Source organism: Leptosomus discolor, chromosome 26, assembly GCF_034619465.1.
Source record: "Leptosomus discolor isolate bLepDis1 chromosome 26, bLepDis1.hap2, whole genome shotgun sequence".
Classification (NCBI taxonomy): domain Eukaryota; kingdom Metazoa; phylum Chordata; class Aves; order Leptosomiformes; family Leptosomidae; genus Leptosomus; species Leptosomus discolor.
In genome coordinates this window covers 1,962,775-1,979,038 of record NC_141416.1, presented here as the reverse complement: position 1 = coordinate 1,979,038, position 16,264 = coordinate 1,962,775, and the positions used below count along the sequence as shown (strand labels likewise).

At 52.6% G+C, this 16,264-nt stretch overlaps 1 protein-coding gene across 1 annotated transcript in view; it reads right to left on the bottom strand.

Annotated features, from left to right (window-relative positions):
- The window catches only part of POGZ (pogo transposable element derived with ZNF domain), a 29,956-nt gene extending 15,535 nt beyond the window's left edge, over window positions 1–14,421 (bottom strand). The window contains exons 1-2 of the mRNA XM_086478261.1: window positions 14,408–14,421; window positions 3,782–3,906 (exon numbers count right to left, since the gene is read on the bottom strand). Coding sequence (XP_086334387.1) covers window positions 3,782–3,905 — 124 coding nt within the window. The 5' untranslated portion in view covers window position 3,906; window positions 14,408–14,421. The remainder of the gene's footprint in view (window positions 1–3,781; window positions 3,907–14,407) is intronic.
- Window positions 14,422–16,264: the final 1,843 nt, after the last annotated feature.

Genomic DNA, 16,264 nt, shown 5'->3' with positions numbered 1-16,264 from the left:
ACGGCCTGGACGCTGCCTGGCTGGCGCTCCCCAGGGTGCACGATCCAAACGCGTTCAGGAAGATGACACTAGGCAGAGACGAAGGTAAGGGAAGGCTACACCAGCAGGGTCGGATCCGGCCCACGCTGCATCTCGCCTCATTTTTTTCAAGCGCCTTAGACTGCGGGGGGCTGCTGGAAAAGAGACACCAGTTCCCACTTCCAGAGCGTGGCAGGGGGAAGAGCATTGATCGGCAAAGATCACCTCCAAGTGAGGCAGAGGATGGAGAAAAAACTGGATCCAGCTGAAAGATGGGAAAAGATAAGCCAAAAGGTGTTCCTGTCTTTAGGTGGAAATCCTGTTTCCTGGTGGTTTTGGACACGGGGTCTTTTCTATCCAGCCCAGTACGCGCTTCTGCTCTGTTCATTCAGGGAGCTGGTGGTTTGTGCACATCAATGCACGGAGCACAACCCACCTCACAAGAAGTTCAAGCCTGTGTTTCTTAACGTACGGCCCTGAAAGTCGGGTATGTGCCACCACGGATGCTGCGGTTATTGAAGAAAAGGATAAATTTTCAGTCTGCAGGCTCGCTCGTGAATTACATCCTAGAGGGGGAAAAAACCAAAACAAAACCCAACAAAACCTTACACTGGGAGACTGGAGAGCTTTAATGGGTCTTTTTCAGCCCTAGCTTGTAAGTCTGTTTAATTAATGTAAAACAAAATGCAAGACGACAGCCATGAGCGTAAAAAACAGATTGCTGAAAGCTGGGATGACTCCAGACACGGCTCATTTCGCGAGCGTTCCACATAGTCACAACTTAAACTGGGATGTGACCCTCAGTTACTGGGCCAGCAGCGACTGCAGGGACCGACGAGGTGACAGATGTCCCGGTGGCACTTTGCCACTCAAAATCCTCGCTGGCGTCGAGCCAAGAAGGATTCCCCTGCAAGTCAAAGTGGTGTCACACGAGCTGGGGGACTCGGCGAATGCAGCGCTGGGGAAGAGCGGGCCACGCTGCGGGCTGAAGGATCTCGGTTTGCGCTGGTCCTGGGGTCACCGGGCCAAGCCACCCCCTGCTGCATCGACGCAACCAAGAGGAGAGTTTGCTCCACCACGGAAACTGGAGTGCTCCAGAGCTGTGCAAAACCAAGCCTGTTTCTGTATTTTTTCACCTAACAGCACCCACCCCCAAGCGCTGAAGTGTCAACCACCCAACGAAGGAGACAGGCCACGTGACGGCGAGCAGGGACACACGGCGCCACCAACAGCACGCTCCTCACAGCCGTACAGAGTTTATTTCCATCCCAGCAGATCGGAAGGACACAACGCACATCATCAAGCTCACCCTGAAACGAACAGCCCAACTGCCACGTTGAATATTTTGAGGTCCAACGCCTCGTTTCGACAACGCTAACAGAGCTGACCAAGCCGCCGAGTCATAAATTCTGCCGGTTTGGAAAGTAACCGCGTCTCGCGGTGTGAGGGTCATTCCCCTCCCTCTTCTCTTCCAAAGCCGACCAACCCACCTCTGAGATTTTCGGATTTTTTTTCAGCAGCCAAAGAGCAGTTCTCTGATCAAACGCATCTTCAGAAATTCTACAAACGCTCCTGAACACGCAGCCTGGCGCTGCGGGGCGGAAAGAGATCCCAAATCGCGGGACGAGCAGCTCCTGCAGCGGGGCGAGGCGCCGGCGGCGCGTCCAGCAGGGCAGCCCCAACCGCACTCGCCGCTCGAGTCGCTTCCGCAGCGGCCACGGACCATCGGTGACACGCTGCAAGAGCCACGCGGAAGGAAAAGGACGGTGGAAAGCGATAGACGGGAGTCACGCCGAGTAACACCCCTGCCTGGCTCCAGTTTGTCACCTACGGAGTGAGGTCTGAAGGCGTCAGCTCCCCAGCAGCCGCCACTCATTCCGCTTGCCAGCAGAATTAAGGCGCGCAGAAGATGATCGCGGGTAGCCGCGGCGGCGATTTCATTCCTCTAGGACAGACCGGGGTGATGAATGTCTGGAAACACAACGCCGGCTTTTCAGGGAAAGGCTGCTCCGAAGGAACGAAGCCACCAGGAGAGCCGCCCCGCGCACCTCCGACCCGCACCACCCGCACCAGAAAGGCGTTCCCAGCTGGCAGCAGCGCGCAGGAATCCTCCCAGAGGGCTCTCGCGGCCAGAGGGAACGCCGGGCACCATCAGAGCAGGCAGCAAGGCACCGAGACAGGAACACAAACCCATCGTGATTTGGTTTCTTTTCCAAGCTTCTCCGTGACACGTGCAAGCGGTATGCGGGAGCTCTGGGTTACTTTGCAGGGCTCTCGCTTTTGAGACAACCAAACAAGCGATAAATAAAGGAACAAAGAAGAAAGTTTCTCAGACAGTGGTGATTTCGCACTATCCTTTCGAATTTAAGAGCTCTCCGAATCAGATTCCTGTACAAATCCACCAGTTTTAATGGGATCTGGGAATCACGCGGACAGCAGATGCTACGGGGGCACACGTGAAGTTGTCAGAAGAGTGTACAAGCACTTTACTGATAAATATATTGTTATTAGCAGATTATTTCTTTAGTAGCCGCGCTCCTCTTTTTTACCGTTAATCTAATTATAGCACAGTGATATCACCAAGCCTTTATTAATTTCTTGTAATTGATTTAGAACATCTGTCTCAAATTACTTTTATTAGTAAAGCTATGAAATATTCATCACAAGCGTATTAGGTAGAGGTATTTAATACATTTGGAGTTCAAGATACTTCTAAGACACTCCCAACAAAGATATCAGTTTCAGATAACATACAGAACCTTCCTTATTGCTTATGCATCTGATCAAATTTTACTAAAGACGATGCAACGACTTTTAGATGAGTTTGACAAATCTATTTTTTTACAGCTCCTCAATCCCAAAGAACCCTAAACCCACTCTGTATTTCACTCAAGTTACGCAGAGAGATTGCTGAAGCTATCTCTGACACGAAGCACAACAACCCTTTAATAGCAAAAAACCCCCAGAATCGTTCACCTTGGAACTGGCCTACACTCCCGTTTAACATGTCTGCTCTTGAGACCACGAGCAGGTAACCACGGCCCCGACCTCCACGCTAAACGCAAACCCTGAACATCAGAGTTGCGCATCCTTCCATTTGCAGAAAACAGGCAGAAATCGCCCCAAACCAAACCCAAAAACCATCCACCACGACTGAAACCGATTACATCGAACCGTGGGTTCAGTAAGGAATAATTAACCAGTTTTAATCTCACTAGTTCGACTACGCAGGTTAAGTCACAGGAAACACAATCCGCCCGACTTCCTCACCCGTCTGAGCACCGCTAGAAGGGTCACAAGTCAGTCACCCCTGAGCGCTGCCACAACCAAAGCACTTCCTAAGAGAAAAAGCATCATCTTTATGTAAATGATCATTTCTCTCCTCGTAGGAAACCACCGCTTTGGCTGTAGAACGCAAACAACTTAGCCAAAGCTTCCTTCTCAAGTGCCCAACGGGGCACCCTCTCCAACCCCTGCAGAAATCTTACTGCTCTGGCACAGAGGAGAAAAAGCTGTTTCCTGCGCCCTGCACTACTTACCGGAGGACACCCGGCCTCGTGCCGCGCCACCACGTCAGCGCCACCCAGCACCCAAGAGCTCTGCTCACAACTAGGGAAACTGAAATGCGTTACGGTGCGCATTCACGGGGTTTTGGCTATCGAACAAGAGCACTCGCGGGGTAGGAGGTGACCAACCGCTGCCATTTCCCTTGCAATCTGAACACCGGTAACGGGAATAATTCTAGACTAAAACAGTTAGTTACCCGTTGCAGTTTTATCAACTGAATTATAATCCTCAACAACAGAATCTTCGATCACATCACTGATTTTCTGCCACGGCTCCAGCTCCTCCTCCTCACATTCCATAAAAAGGTCTGTGTCCGCCATCCTGCAGAGGGAAAAAGAAGAGAAACCTTTATGGGAAACCTGTGTTTTGTCAGGCAGCCAAAGTCATTCGTTCTAAGAAAAATCCTGATGCCAGAAATACGAACAATGTTTTTATTTCCCAGTATTCCAAAGAAAAAAAAAAAAAACGAGTGTTGCATATTTTCAGGTTCTTCCTTATTTCTCCGGTTATAGAGCTGACTCCACATCCTACTCGAACAGGCTGTGTTTCCTTTGCAGATAAATCTGCTGCTGCTGAAAACCCCTGGTTTTGCCTCAAAATTTGCCTCTCCTGTGTAAGAAAGCCACCCTAACGGCTTCGAAATCAGGAGTCACCCACCACCCCAAAACTCAGTACCTTCCAATAACAAAGAACCGTGACTGAAAGAAGGAAGAATCGTGGGTTTTGTTCTGTTGGTGGTTTTGAATACTCTAGGATTACTGCCAGCACACGACAGAGATTGAATATCCAAGCCGAAACGAGCAAAAGGCGCGTGCCCAAACGTGCGAGCAGCCCTCGGGTAACCTCAGCCGACCCCTCCGACCAAACCCGCCTGCAGCCAGGCCCCTGCGCGCTCCCACGGCCCCGGCTCCTGCCGACCCTCCTCGGAGCAGGGAGCACGACAGACAGGGATGAACTAGTTGGAAAAGAGCAGGGGGATCTTCTGCACAGTTATTGTCTTCCAACTCAAACGAACGTTCTCTTCGCCTCCGCAGCGAAGTGCCCAATTTACCTTTTCCGCACCACTCGTTACCGGCTATAACCGTCACGGCGTTTACTGGGAGAAAAGACACAGCAGACAATCCCAGCCGGCTTCGTCTCTCCTCATGAATAAGTCTCTCTCCTTCCTGCCACTTATCTCTAAAACTTCTATTTTGGCTACGTCCTTGTGAGACAGGGAAGCAGAAACAAAGGGAATTACACAAGCAGGGGGTGTATCGCTGCTAATATAACGGCGCTCGAACGTTATAACTCGCAGCGTTACTTTCTGCTCCACTATTTACATACCTTCCCACTTTGTTTGCTTTTCTGAGCACCACTGCACACAGAACACAAGTTTTTATGGATCTGCCTACAGTGAAAGTCAAGTATTTTCTCCTGGGACTCTAATCTAGACCTCAACGACGCATAAATCTGTACGTGTTTAAAGTTAAGAGTTCAATTAAACATTCAGACCATCAAGCCAGAATTAAACTCAAGATGCTTCAAAATGAGCAACAGTCTCAAGTGTCCTAGAGGACATCTCAGAAGGTGGTAGAGTTACCACCAAAGGTGTCCAAAAAGCTGATTTTCACTGCTGTTCCTGAGATCTAATCGACAGACGGACGTTTCCAACCACACGTCGACAACTTCTCAGCCATTAAGCCCAGCAGCTGAAGGGAGCTTTCTCCCACACCCAGTTCTGCGCTCTTTCAGGATCCGCCTGTCTCTAAACTTCACTTATAAACGATGCTTATGCAAAATTTTAATTCTCCTCAACAATACGTTCAGGAGCCTTTAACCAAAAGGACTCGTTCTAGAAGCTCAACCACATTTTAGAGGAAATCAGGATTACTATAGCAAATAAGACAGCACAAAACCTGAATTTCCTCGTTTCCCACCTGGGTTATAGTAAAAAAGAATCGATTCTTTCCCTCTACCATCAGCCACTGGAAAGGCTGGCGGCAGTTCTGTACTAGAAGTGAATGGGAATCGAGACATCCAGAAGGGATTTTGCTCTTCTCGATGACGTTTCGGTGGGAAAAGAGACTGTCACGGTTGCCTTTCGTCATCTCTACTACCATTTGACAGCCATAAAAAATCTGATGAGAAACGTTCCGAGACAAACTGGCCGAAATAAACAGCTTATAACAGGAGACAAGCAAGGAAATAATCCAACTCCTGCGCAGGCAGTCTGCATTCCCAACAGCCCCAGAGAACAGCCCTGACCAGAAGGCCGAAACGCGGAGTAACGCTTACGAGCTCCCTGTTGAAAAACTAGAAGAGATGAAGCTTTAAAATACAAGCTGGATTAAGTAACTGCAGAGCAATTAGATTATAAGTCTCATATCGTTAAGCTACATCTACCTTCTTATCCTAACACAGCCCCAGCTCCGGTCAAACCAACGCTGAGCCTGCTGCGAGCTTCAGCTGGCGAGTCAGTCCACAGCCAGGCTTGACGGGGCGGCTGCTGAGACCAAGGGTGCAACCACCTTGTGCAAAAGCCGTCCTTAACTTTCGTTCGTGGTGGTGCCACAGTAGCTGCAAAACACAACCCCACGATCCTCAGGGATTCCCCGCAGCGCAACACGAAGCCAGAATAAAATTTGACAGATGCTGCTCTGAAGGAACCAGGTGAGCCTCCAAAATAAAAACATCCTAAAAACTCTTAATGTTTGCCAAACCCAAATTGCCAGCGCTTTTTTTGAAACACCACACCCCGTGGTTTTCCCCCCCGACACAAAGACAGCCTCTCAGACCCTCGTTTTTCTGTGTTGTATTTGTCTAAAAAGGATTTGCAGAGCTCACGCACCGATGCTGCCGTTGCACGAGGGTGTTTTACTACGAAATGCTCATTTTAGGTTTATGCTTGGTTATACCAACACTATAATTCTCACTTCCCAATTACGCTTTTGAAGCACCACAATACTCATTGTAAGAGCAACATAAAGAACGATATTTAGAGAATGCCCATCGCCCCACTCACGTTCAGTAGCTGAGCTTTTGCTCCCCACTTCCCCACCGTTCCTACCGATAAAAAAGCCATTCAGCTCGCCCCCGCACACGGCTCTGAACGACGAGTCCTGCCACCGCTTCTGCCAGGACCCAGAGCAGCCGCGCTTTTACCAAAACTGCCGGTTCACGCACCCTGCCGATGCGAAACGCGTACTTAACGCAGCTCTCCCCATGCCACCCTTCCGTGTGCCTACAATAGGGTCAACGACAACGTTCCTGTATGATTTCGCTTTGGCCTAAAAAGCGCTCTCAGGAACTTTGAATGACCTTGTTCCTCCAGCTGCCTCCCACGCGCTGTTCTGGCCAGAGGTGCCAGCACGTCCCCGTAGCCGTTCTCTCCTCACACCTGCCTGGCACGCGTTCCGGGAGGAGAAAAGCCCAGGGATGGGCTCAGGCTGGCCAAGTCGGCCACTGGACCCAGTGGCAAGTTATCAGCAAGCACCAAAAAAAAAAGAAAAAAAAAAAGAAAACCAACCCAAAACCCCCGGGGATTTAACGGTTCCTCATGCAAAACGAGGAGGCTGCGCGCTGTAACGCTGCCTGGGGCGTAACTCCGAGATAAGGCTTAAACCAACTAGAGAGCCCAGGAGAGAGGTAGAAAACATCATTTTTGAGAAAAGCTGGCACGACCTGGAGTTGCCCAACCTACGGAGGAGCTTACTGCAGCACAACGATCTCCAGATGGGCATAAGGCTACTGCGAAGCGGCGGGAAGCGGGCAGGGGAACGAAGGCCTCAACCTGAAGAACAGAAGGTTCCAACTTAGGCACCAAAAAGCCTTCTAGGAATAAAGGTTGAGAACAGGCTGCCCAGGAATTCCCGACATTTCCAGTTCAGGGTGCCCTGGGAACAGACGCACCTGTAAGAGAAGGTACACACGCTACGGGGGAGGCAGGGGAGCGTAAATGTCTTGCTGGGGACACCTGAGGCTCCATTTTTCTGCAGTATGGTGCAAGTCACGGATTAAACGTGAATTACCAGGTATTTCTGCACTACTGCACAACAGCAAGGATACCGGAGGCTTTTGCTATAGGAAGCAATCCAATACTCCCAGCACAGTTAACTCTTCATCTTCCCGAACACACAAAAGGTTACTGGTAACTCCAGCACATCAACCAAACTTGCCCAGATCAACACATCCAAACTGCTGCTCACCAATACCGCACACAGTCGTGGTTTAAATGTGTCCATTGAACTTTCCACTGGCACATACACCTAATTACAAGTCTCAGTAGAATTTCTTGTGATCAATGAGAAAAAACAGCCAACTGATTAAAAAAAAAAAAGAAATCAAGTCTCTCGTCGAATAAAATTACATTAGTATGTTTAAAAAAAAAAAGAAATCAAAGAGTATTGAAATAATCCTAATATACAATTAGCCAAGTGTATTACATTAAGCATGAAAAAGCTCCCATTCTCCATAGCACCCATTACCTGCGTGCTTCAAAGCCATTACCAGCGCCTTCATTTACATAAAACCTGCAGTGTGTAAAAAATTTTATTAACCTTATCTCAAAGGTGGGAAACAGAGTTCAGTGAAATTAAGTGACTTGCCAAGGATTCTGCTAGCAGCGAGTGGCTTAGTCAGAAATAAAACTCAAGGTGCCCAGCCCGGGCTCACAGCGCTGCACACAAACTCAAACTTCCTCCTGTTCTGGTTAAAAGAAAACAAAACACAAAAAAAAGAGACAACAATCATTTCTGAGCGACAAATGGTAAGAAAACAGATTCCAAGCAACGAAGCTCTGAAGTACAGGTTTGTGCTTAGCAGGGGAAAGCAAGAATCCCAGAGCCTTAAGCATTGTTTTCTCTGCCCGTTAACGTAAACTTTTTTATAATGACAAGATCTCAGCAAAACCAAGCAAAATCTCATCCAAGACCTCCACCAGGACCTGGAGCAGACAGCCACCATAGCTGGTCAGTAACTACACGTTTACGACTCTCGATATTCACCTTTCACAGAAACATCTAGAAAAAAAACCAACCCGTGAAGGCTCCAGGACAAAGCTGCTCCCGGGGGCAGGAACTGTCGGTCTGGAATCGCGTTACTCCAGCCAGAGCAGCGACGGTGCCTCCACGCTAGCGAGGGGCGTCTATAAATAGTCAGGATAAATAACCTGCTCCATTAATTAGCGCACGCACATATGTCTGCCCGGGAAGGTTGGAGCTGCAGAGGAAGTCTTTGCACACATTGTAAAAAAATATATTATTCAACACCTCATAATTATTCAGGAGATGCAAAGACAAAATGCTAAAGAGACTGTACTTACAAGCTTCTTTTGACACTAACTTACATTATGCGCATAGTATTTCATCTGTTCGTATCAACTGAACTAAGAAAATGTCTCCTCTCTTCTATAATGTAACAGCTTTGTTTTTCAAAGCTTTGATCTTGAATATTTTTGTATGTAAGAAGCCTTTGCTCAATAAAATGATTAATCCCAATGATAAATACTCTACATTTAGCTTTTCAGCACAGAGTTGGCAGATGCTTGGTTGAAAATACGGATGCCAAAAAATTGCACACACACACACACACAAAAATTACACAGTGTTCTAGACAGAGCGCAAGAAACGAAGCCTTCCAGCCCGAAAGGGGGTGTTCTCTGCCCTTTAGGTGGAAAGTGGGAGAAGACCTGCAGGGGTAGAGCCAACACACATTCGCCTCACACAAATAGCTGGCACGACTGCAAGACACAGACCCTTTCTTTTTTTGTCAGCTGATGTGGTTCGTGCTCATTGTCGCCATCGAGGGGAAAAAGCCAACAGCCATTAAACTCTTGTATCAAAACCCGGCCACCTGACTACAGCCTCGGATCAATGGGATCACCATTACCAGGGGAAATCCAACGATAAAGATGTTTTCTTTGCATACAACCAGACAGATTACCCTGTCGTGAGAAAGGGAGAAATCCCTTTCTTTCCTCCCGTGCCTCACTGCAAAGCCAATATAAAAATTCCCCTTGTAATCTCGAGGCAAATTCGGACTCCAAGATCCAATTGCACTTATTTATCAATGAACCACTGTCACAGAGAAAGACACCGGATCCAAGCCTGACAGACCGTCATTATTTTCTCAAAATGACTGAACAGGTAGAAAGGACAAAATGCTGCACTCTGGCTTAAAAAAAAAAAAAAAAAAATCGCCGGCACTTTCCATCTTCAACGAACAAACCAAACACTCAGCCCCGTTCCTCCCCCAAAACGAGGTGGCAAACAAAGGGCTGGGCTACCACCACGCGAGTTCTAACTCAGTAATTTCACTGGCGTAGTGATGCAAGCGGAGAGAACGGGGTCCCAAGGGTTTTCTGTCACCCTGAGCACCTGTGGATGGCAGGTTTTACACGACAGCTGCACAACAAGGCAGCTGTGTCTCGCTGAAGGGACCTCCAAAAGGCTGTGGTTACGTATTTACAGTTTCAGTCACAGCTTGGTATTATCTGACACAAAGCAAACCAAGTTCTGACACACACAGGCTGCGCCTGCACACGCACACACGCTTCTTTTTAGAGAGGACTTCAAATTAGTGACTTGTTCAGAGTGTTCTTCAAAATTCACATGATGGGATGTGCTACTCTTGCTACACAAGCCTCACTTTCCAAGGCTTTTAATTAAAAAAAAAGTATAAATAAATCGGTACTTGTCAGGGCACCGCTGGTGGCCCAATTTCTGCCTACTGGGTGAAATCATCTGCAACACAGTCAGCCCCCAGGGCATACTAGCGGGTCAGAAATAAAACCGTACTCCATGATACAGGTGACTTGGCAAAGCAGAAAGGTGAGTTTTGTCTGGAGACGGAACAAAGAGGAGGGACAGAGACCATCACCCAGAATTTCACAAGGTGCTCCCTCCAACGTGTCCCTCCAGAGGCACGAACTCAGCCACTGACTTTACTGACGGAGAAGCAGGAGGAGGAATTCATCAGCCTCGCTCGGGTCAAACGTGGGATGGTTCAGAGAGCGGGCGGCAAGTCCGGTCATCCCAAAGACCAGCTATCCTACCCCTAGCAGAGAACACCGAGCTTTCACGAGTCCTAATTCCAAGCTGTATTCACATTTTCAGAAGAGAACATGCCTCTCCACGTGAGCTTTCCATGTAAAATACCAAGTGACCACGCCGTGAGAGCCAGCCCAAGGATTAGCACGTGGCACCAACACCCCAGGATCTTTTTCTTTCTTTTTTAAAGAAAAAAGTCCCAACTGACTCCCATGGGGAGCCCACAGTCACAGCCGAATTTTAGTGACGAAAGACTGAGCGAAAGCTGTGGAATCGATGAGGAAATGGTTTCTGAACATTAAAGGTGGGCCTTGCACCTTCCAAGAGCCTACGACTAACCAATTTTAGCACGAAGGGGCCTCCTGCAGAGCTCCCGCCGCACTCCCCGCCGCCACACCTGGCAGCACAACCGTCCGGGACAGCGGTGGCACAAAGAGGCCCCAGAACAAAGAGTCGGTCCCTGCCACGCATCTGCACAGGGAACCACCGCAACAGCTCCCGGAGCGGAGGCGCCGTGGGCTGGCGATCAGGCTTGGGGCAGGGCGGGGGAAAAGGAAGAAATACAGGCAGGGCAAACTGCAGCCTAGCGACTGCAGACAGGAGGGAAGGCGGCTGCTCTGCCCTGCGACAAAAGGCAGGGGGAGGTTGGGCGCAAACGACACCCCAGATCACGCTTTTAGCACCAAGTACGTTAACTTTCATCCTTCTTGCCAAGGGTTGGTCAGGCCAGTCTGGATTTGCCACTGCAGATTTAACAGCGGTAGGGCTGGAATGCCACCGATACCCCAACCCTTTCCAAAAGTACGTATTGAGAATTAACTGACCCTTACATCCTCATAAAACAACCTCCTCCCCTCCTGAGAGGCCAGAAAAGAAAATCCAACGCACACAAGCGAGGGTCCACCTTAAAGAGACCTACAAATCAGCTTGAGGAGATGGTCCAGTGAATGCATAAATCAACTCCTCCTGCCCAAGTTCTCCTTCTGAACGGCCACTTCTTCTCTCCATTAGGTCCTCCCCGGTGAACGTGCAGCCTCGACAGAATTGCCGTCTTGTTACTTATTTTCTCACTCACTCTCGATAACGTGTACTTAACGGCAAGGAACGTATCTTAACTTTTTAAGAACCTAGAAACCCGGCAAGGTTCCATTAACCACAAATGAATAAAGGTTTCTGCTGTGAGGACATGCTGCAGCCCCTGCCCTGAGAAGAAGATAATGCTCTTCAGAGGCTTTCAATGACTTAATTGGCACAGCCCAAACCCGATACAATCTAGGCGATGAAAATACACGTTGGATGATGGTTTCATTACTGTCTGCATGGCTATTCATCACGAGCAACACCTCCGAAAGAAGAGGGGCGGCACAAGGCACCGTGCAAGCCAGAGTTCAGCAGTTACATCCTTCGGGCCAAGGTAAATCTACTCTTTGTTGACTGATGTGGTTGACTTGACTTCGCCGGGTACTGAAACGATTTCAAAAGGCCTATTAAACGATAGCATGCGCGGGAAATGTAAAGTCCCGTACGTTTTATTAAAGGCTTTGAAGTGCGCGATGCCTGCTAATTAAAATGTATTATTACACGCTCAATTATAACGATTGTTATCTGCCTGAAAGTTTGAACTGCAGAGCGATGAAAACAAACCGCTTTCTGATTCCTGGCATCTTTTTGCGAGCGTGGGACTACCTTGAAGCTTCCAGAGGCCGAGAGCGCATCTGCAGCCACGTTTCTGCAAGGGGCTCTTTTGTGAGCAGCCAGCACGGAGCTCTCCGCTCTCGTCTCCGTGGCTGGGGGCCTGCTCGCACGAGGACAGCTGGAGGTTCTCCGACAGCGTCCAAGGAGCTGCGGGGACGGGCACCCAACGACGTAACCGTACACATCCAGACACAAGACCAACGGTAAGTAACGTTTGCAGAACCCTGCACCCAGGTGGAGCTTAAAGGGGCAACGGAGAGGCAGCTCTCCGGGCGGGCAGCCCTTCAGGACAGCCTTACACACGCTAATAGTCACACAGTTGAAAAAAAAAACCAACCCCAAACCGTGTGCGCGCAGTAAGCCCGGCCTCACGTTCTAGGAGAAAAATTAACAACTGCAGCAACGTGAAGCTGTGAGACAGCACACACAGAGAACCAGAGCAGGGAACACGCACGGTACGTATAGCCCCGCGCAGTATTTCCCAAAAGAAGCAACAGATCCCCCCCCCTGTCCTCTACCCCCACTTCCGATCGCTCACTCCCGCCCCATTTGGTATGTCTCGGTGACAGCTGCAACTGCTGCCAAGTTAATAAAAATAAAGCTGTGCGTGTTGTCATGTGTTGCGTGTTTTCTGCAAGGGTGTTGGGCAGCAGCATTCGTGCCTCTCCTGCATCTCCACACACGCTCCATGTCGCATCCCAGCCAAGGGGAAGAAGCAGAGCGCGAGGATGCCCCAACGCAGCAGCCAGGGTTCCCCACACTCAGAAGGGCAGGGCCACGGTAAGGGCCGGGCAAACGCCTCCATGATACCAAACATTTTTAACGTCTGTAGCCAGAAGACTCAGCCTTGGGGCGTTCTGCATAAAGTCCTCCAGCGAACCCAGTCCTCGTCCACAGGAGCCCGCTACACCGAACCCCTGACCCAGCAACGGGGCAGGCGAGTGGGTACGTCGGGACACGCTGCTTACCCCAGGGAGAGAGCGCCGGCCGAGGACAGCGAGCGATCCACGATTTCTTGTCAGTGCAAGGGGACAGGGCGAGCGAGGGAGCGCAGGGAGAGAGGGCCTGCAGGCTCGGGGAAACAAAAAAGAGCGGGTTCCCCTCTGCAGCTCCTCGGGAAGAGCCCCTTCGAGCGGGGTGGCGGGCAGGGAGCCCGGCGCTGGGGTAGCGAGACCCCTCTTGTCACCGGTGGATGACACCGCAGGGAGAAGCGAGTGGCTGGGCAGGCAGAGCCCACCGCCCACGGGGAAGGCTGGGCCGGGGGGGGGGCAAGGCCCGCTCCCCTCGGCTCGGACAGGAGGGTGGCAGAGAGGGGAACCGCTCTGCCAAGGTGGAGAACGCGCAGGCCAAGGGGGGGCTCGCACCCTCCGGAGAGGTAGGCAGAGACACACCTCCCCCCCCCCCCCCCCCCCCCGCCGTTAACTTCCCTTAAAAAGGGGCGAAAAGGACATTTCTCCGGAGAAGTAACGCAAAATCCCCCCTCGGTGTATTGTGGCGGCTAAGAAAGAGAGAGAAAAATAATCCCCGTGCCCAACATGGCCGCCCACCCAGCCCCAGCCATGGGAAAAGAGGAGGGGGAGGTAAGACGGGGAGGATGCGGCCGCCCCCTTCCCCGGGGGATGGCGGCCCCGCTCGGCGCCGGGGCGTTTCGTGCGGGAGCGCGGCGGCGGCGGGAGGGGGGGCGGAGGGAGCTGCCGGTGCCGCTTCACCACCCGCCCCCCCCCAGGCGCCGGCGGCGGCGGGGGGGGGGGGGGGTGTGTGTGCGCGGATCCCTCCGCCTCCCCTCAGAGCCCCGGCGAGCGGCGGCCCAGCGGCATTCGGCCGCCCAGCGGGACCCGCCGCGGCGGCTCCTCCCCGTCCCCCGCCTCGGCAGCCCCGAGCCCTCCCTCCCTCCTCCCGCCGCCGCCGCCGCCGTCGCTTTGTGTACGGCGCGCTCTGGCCCGGCCGCCCCCCCCCCGCCGCCCGCCCGCCCGCCATTCCCTCCGTCTCCCCCCGAGCCGGGCGGTTCGAACCGGTTCCAACGGTCACCAACCGCCGCCCGCGCTCCCCCCACCCCTACCCCCGCCGCCCCCCCACATAACGGGCTCGCGCTGCCTCACCTTCCTCGCCGGCGCCGCCGCGCTCTCCCGCCTCAGCCGCGGCCGATCGCTCTTAAAGGGCCCCGCGCCCCCCCCGCGCTCCGCCGCTCTCCGGGCGAGGCGAGCGGCAGGGGAGGGCAGGTGGCATGAGCCCCCGGGAGCCCCGAGCGGGATGCCGAGGAGGCGGAGGAGGAGGAGGAGGAGGAAGAAGAGGAGGAGGAGGAGGAATTATCTCTGTTTCTGCTCTCCCTCTGTACGTTCTCGCGGGGGGCGGCTCCGTGCTTTGCGTGTGTCTCCCCCTCCCCTCCGCCTCCCCTCCCCTCCCCCCTCAGAAGAGAGAGGGGGGGGGGAAAAAAAGCGCGCCCGGCGGGCTGATACACGCGCGAAGCTCCTGCAGACACACACACACACACACACAGACACACACACACACACACACACACACACACACGCACACACAAAAAAAAGGGGGGGGGGGGGGGGAACCTGGCCGGCGGAGGGATACGGTGACGTCATTTCCGCCTGGGCCGCAGGACGGCGCGGGGATAGGCGCGCGGCGCGGTGACGTCACCGGGAGGCCGCCGCCGCCTCTGCCTTGGCCCTGACGGAGTTTGGCCGAAGCACGAGCGATGCGGGGCGGGTGGGCGACCCCCGCCCCTCCCCCCCCTCCCCCCCCCCCCCCTTCCCCGCCTGCCCCCCTCAGCCGCGGCCGCCCCGGGAGGGGGTGCGGGGCCCTCGGCGGAGCGGGGGGCGGCCCGCGGCCGGGCTGGGCCAGGCCCCGCCCGAGGCCTAGCGCTGCCTCAAGGCCCGGCCGCCATCTCCCTGGGCGTCAGGGCTGTCACAGCCGGGCTCGACCCGCCTGCCGGGCCCCCGGGGGCTGGGGGGCTGTAGGAGAGGAGTCCAGCCTTCCTCGCCCCCACCGAGTTAGAGGGTGGTTGGCCTTAGCGTAGGTGGGCGCCGTCCAAGATCGCCCACCCGTAGCTGGCGTTGGCTGTGGTTCCACCTGTGCGTTTGGGATTTGGCACCTTTGGTGGAGTTTGTCGTGTCCTGGCCTCGCCGGGCGCTGTAGGTGGGCAGTGGGGTGAGGACTCAATGCTGCCGTGTAGGGATAATTGCGTTGTTGGTGGTGTAACTAGGTCTTGGTGTCTCAGCTGCAAGGTTACGTTGGTGGCTAGCCGTGTTGTCAAAGAGTCGAGCCCGCCACCATTGCCAAGTAGCCTTCCATTTTCCAGGAGACGGTGAGGAGAACTGGTGATGTGGTTACGGGAGTGAAACCCGTCATCCATGGACAGCAACACGTTGGGTAGCCAGTGAGACTCAACACGCTCTGGTGGCTGTGTCTCCAGACAATCAGAAGATGTGTTTAGTGAAAAAAGAAGCTTCCAAGGTCCAAAACTCATTAGCGAGGCCTTTTCGATGAAACCCTTCCTTATCTCTATGGTGTGTGTCCCTCCTATGGGACTCGTGTCGAAGGCTGGCGCAGGTTTCGTCCCTGGGGGCTGGCGTCAAGGGTGATGAACTGCCTTGAACTCCCACCGCTGCTGTGGAGGTTTTCCTAGAGGTTGGGGTGGGGGCGGGTGGACGTGGCAGCACGGACCAACGTCGGGCGCTGTCCGCCTGGATCTGCCCAGGGTAGTTAAGCCTGTCTCTAACTTCACGTGCTTAAACGATCCAGATACGATCAATGCGACGATATAAATGCTTAAAGTTGTCCATTTGCTTAAGTACCTTGCTGGATCGGTGCCATCGAAGTTTCCTGCGCTGTCAAGCCAACGTGTCATCAGTGGCTACATTGCTCCCTGGCATAAATTCACATGGTTTATGTCTTTAATAATGAACTTATCATTGTGATTAGATCTTTAATGATGAACTTATTAT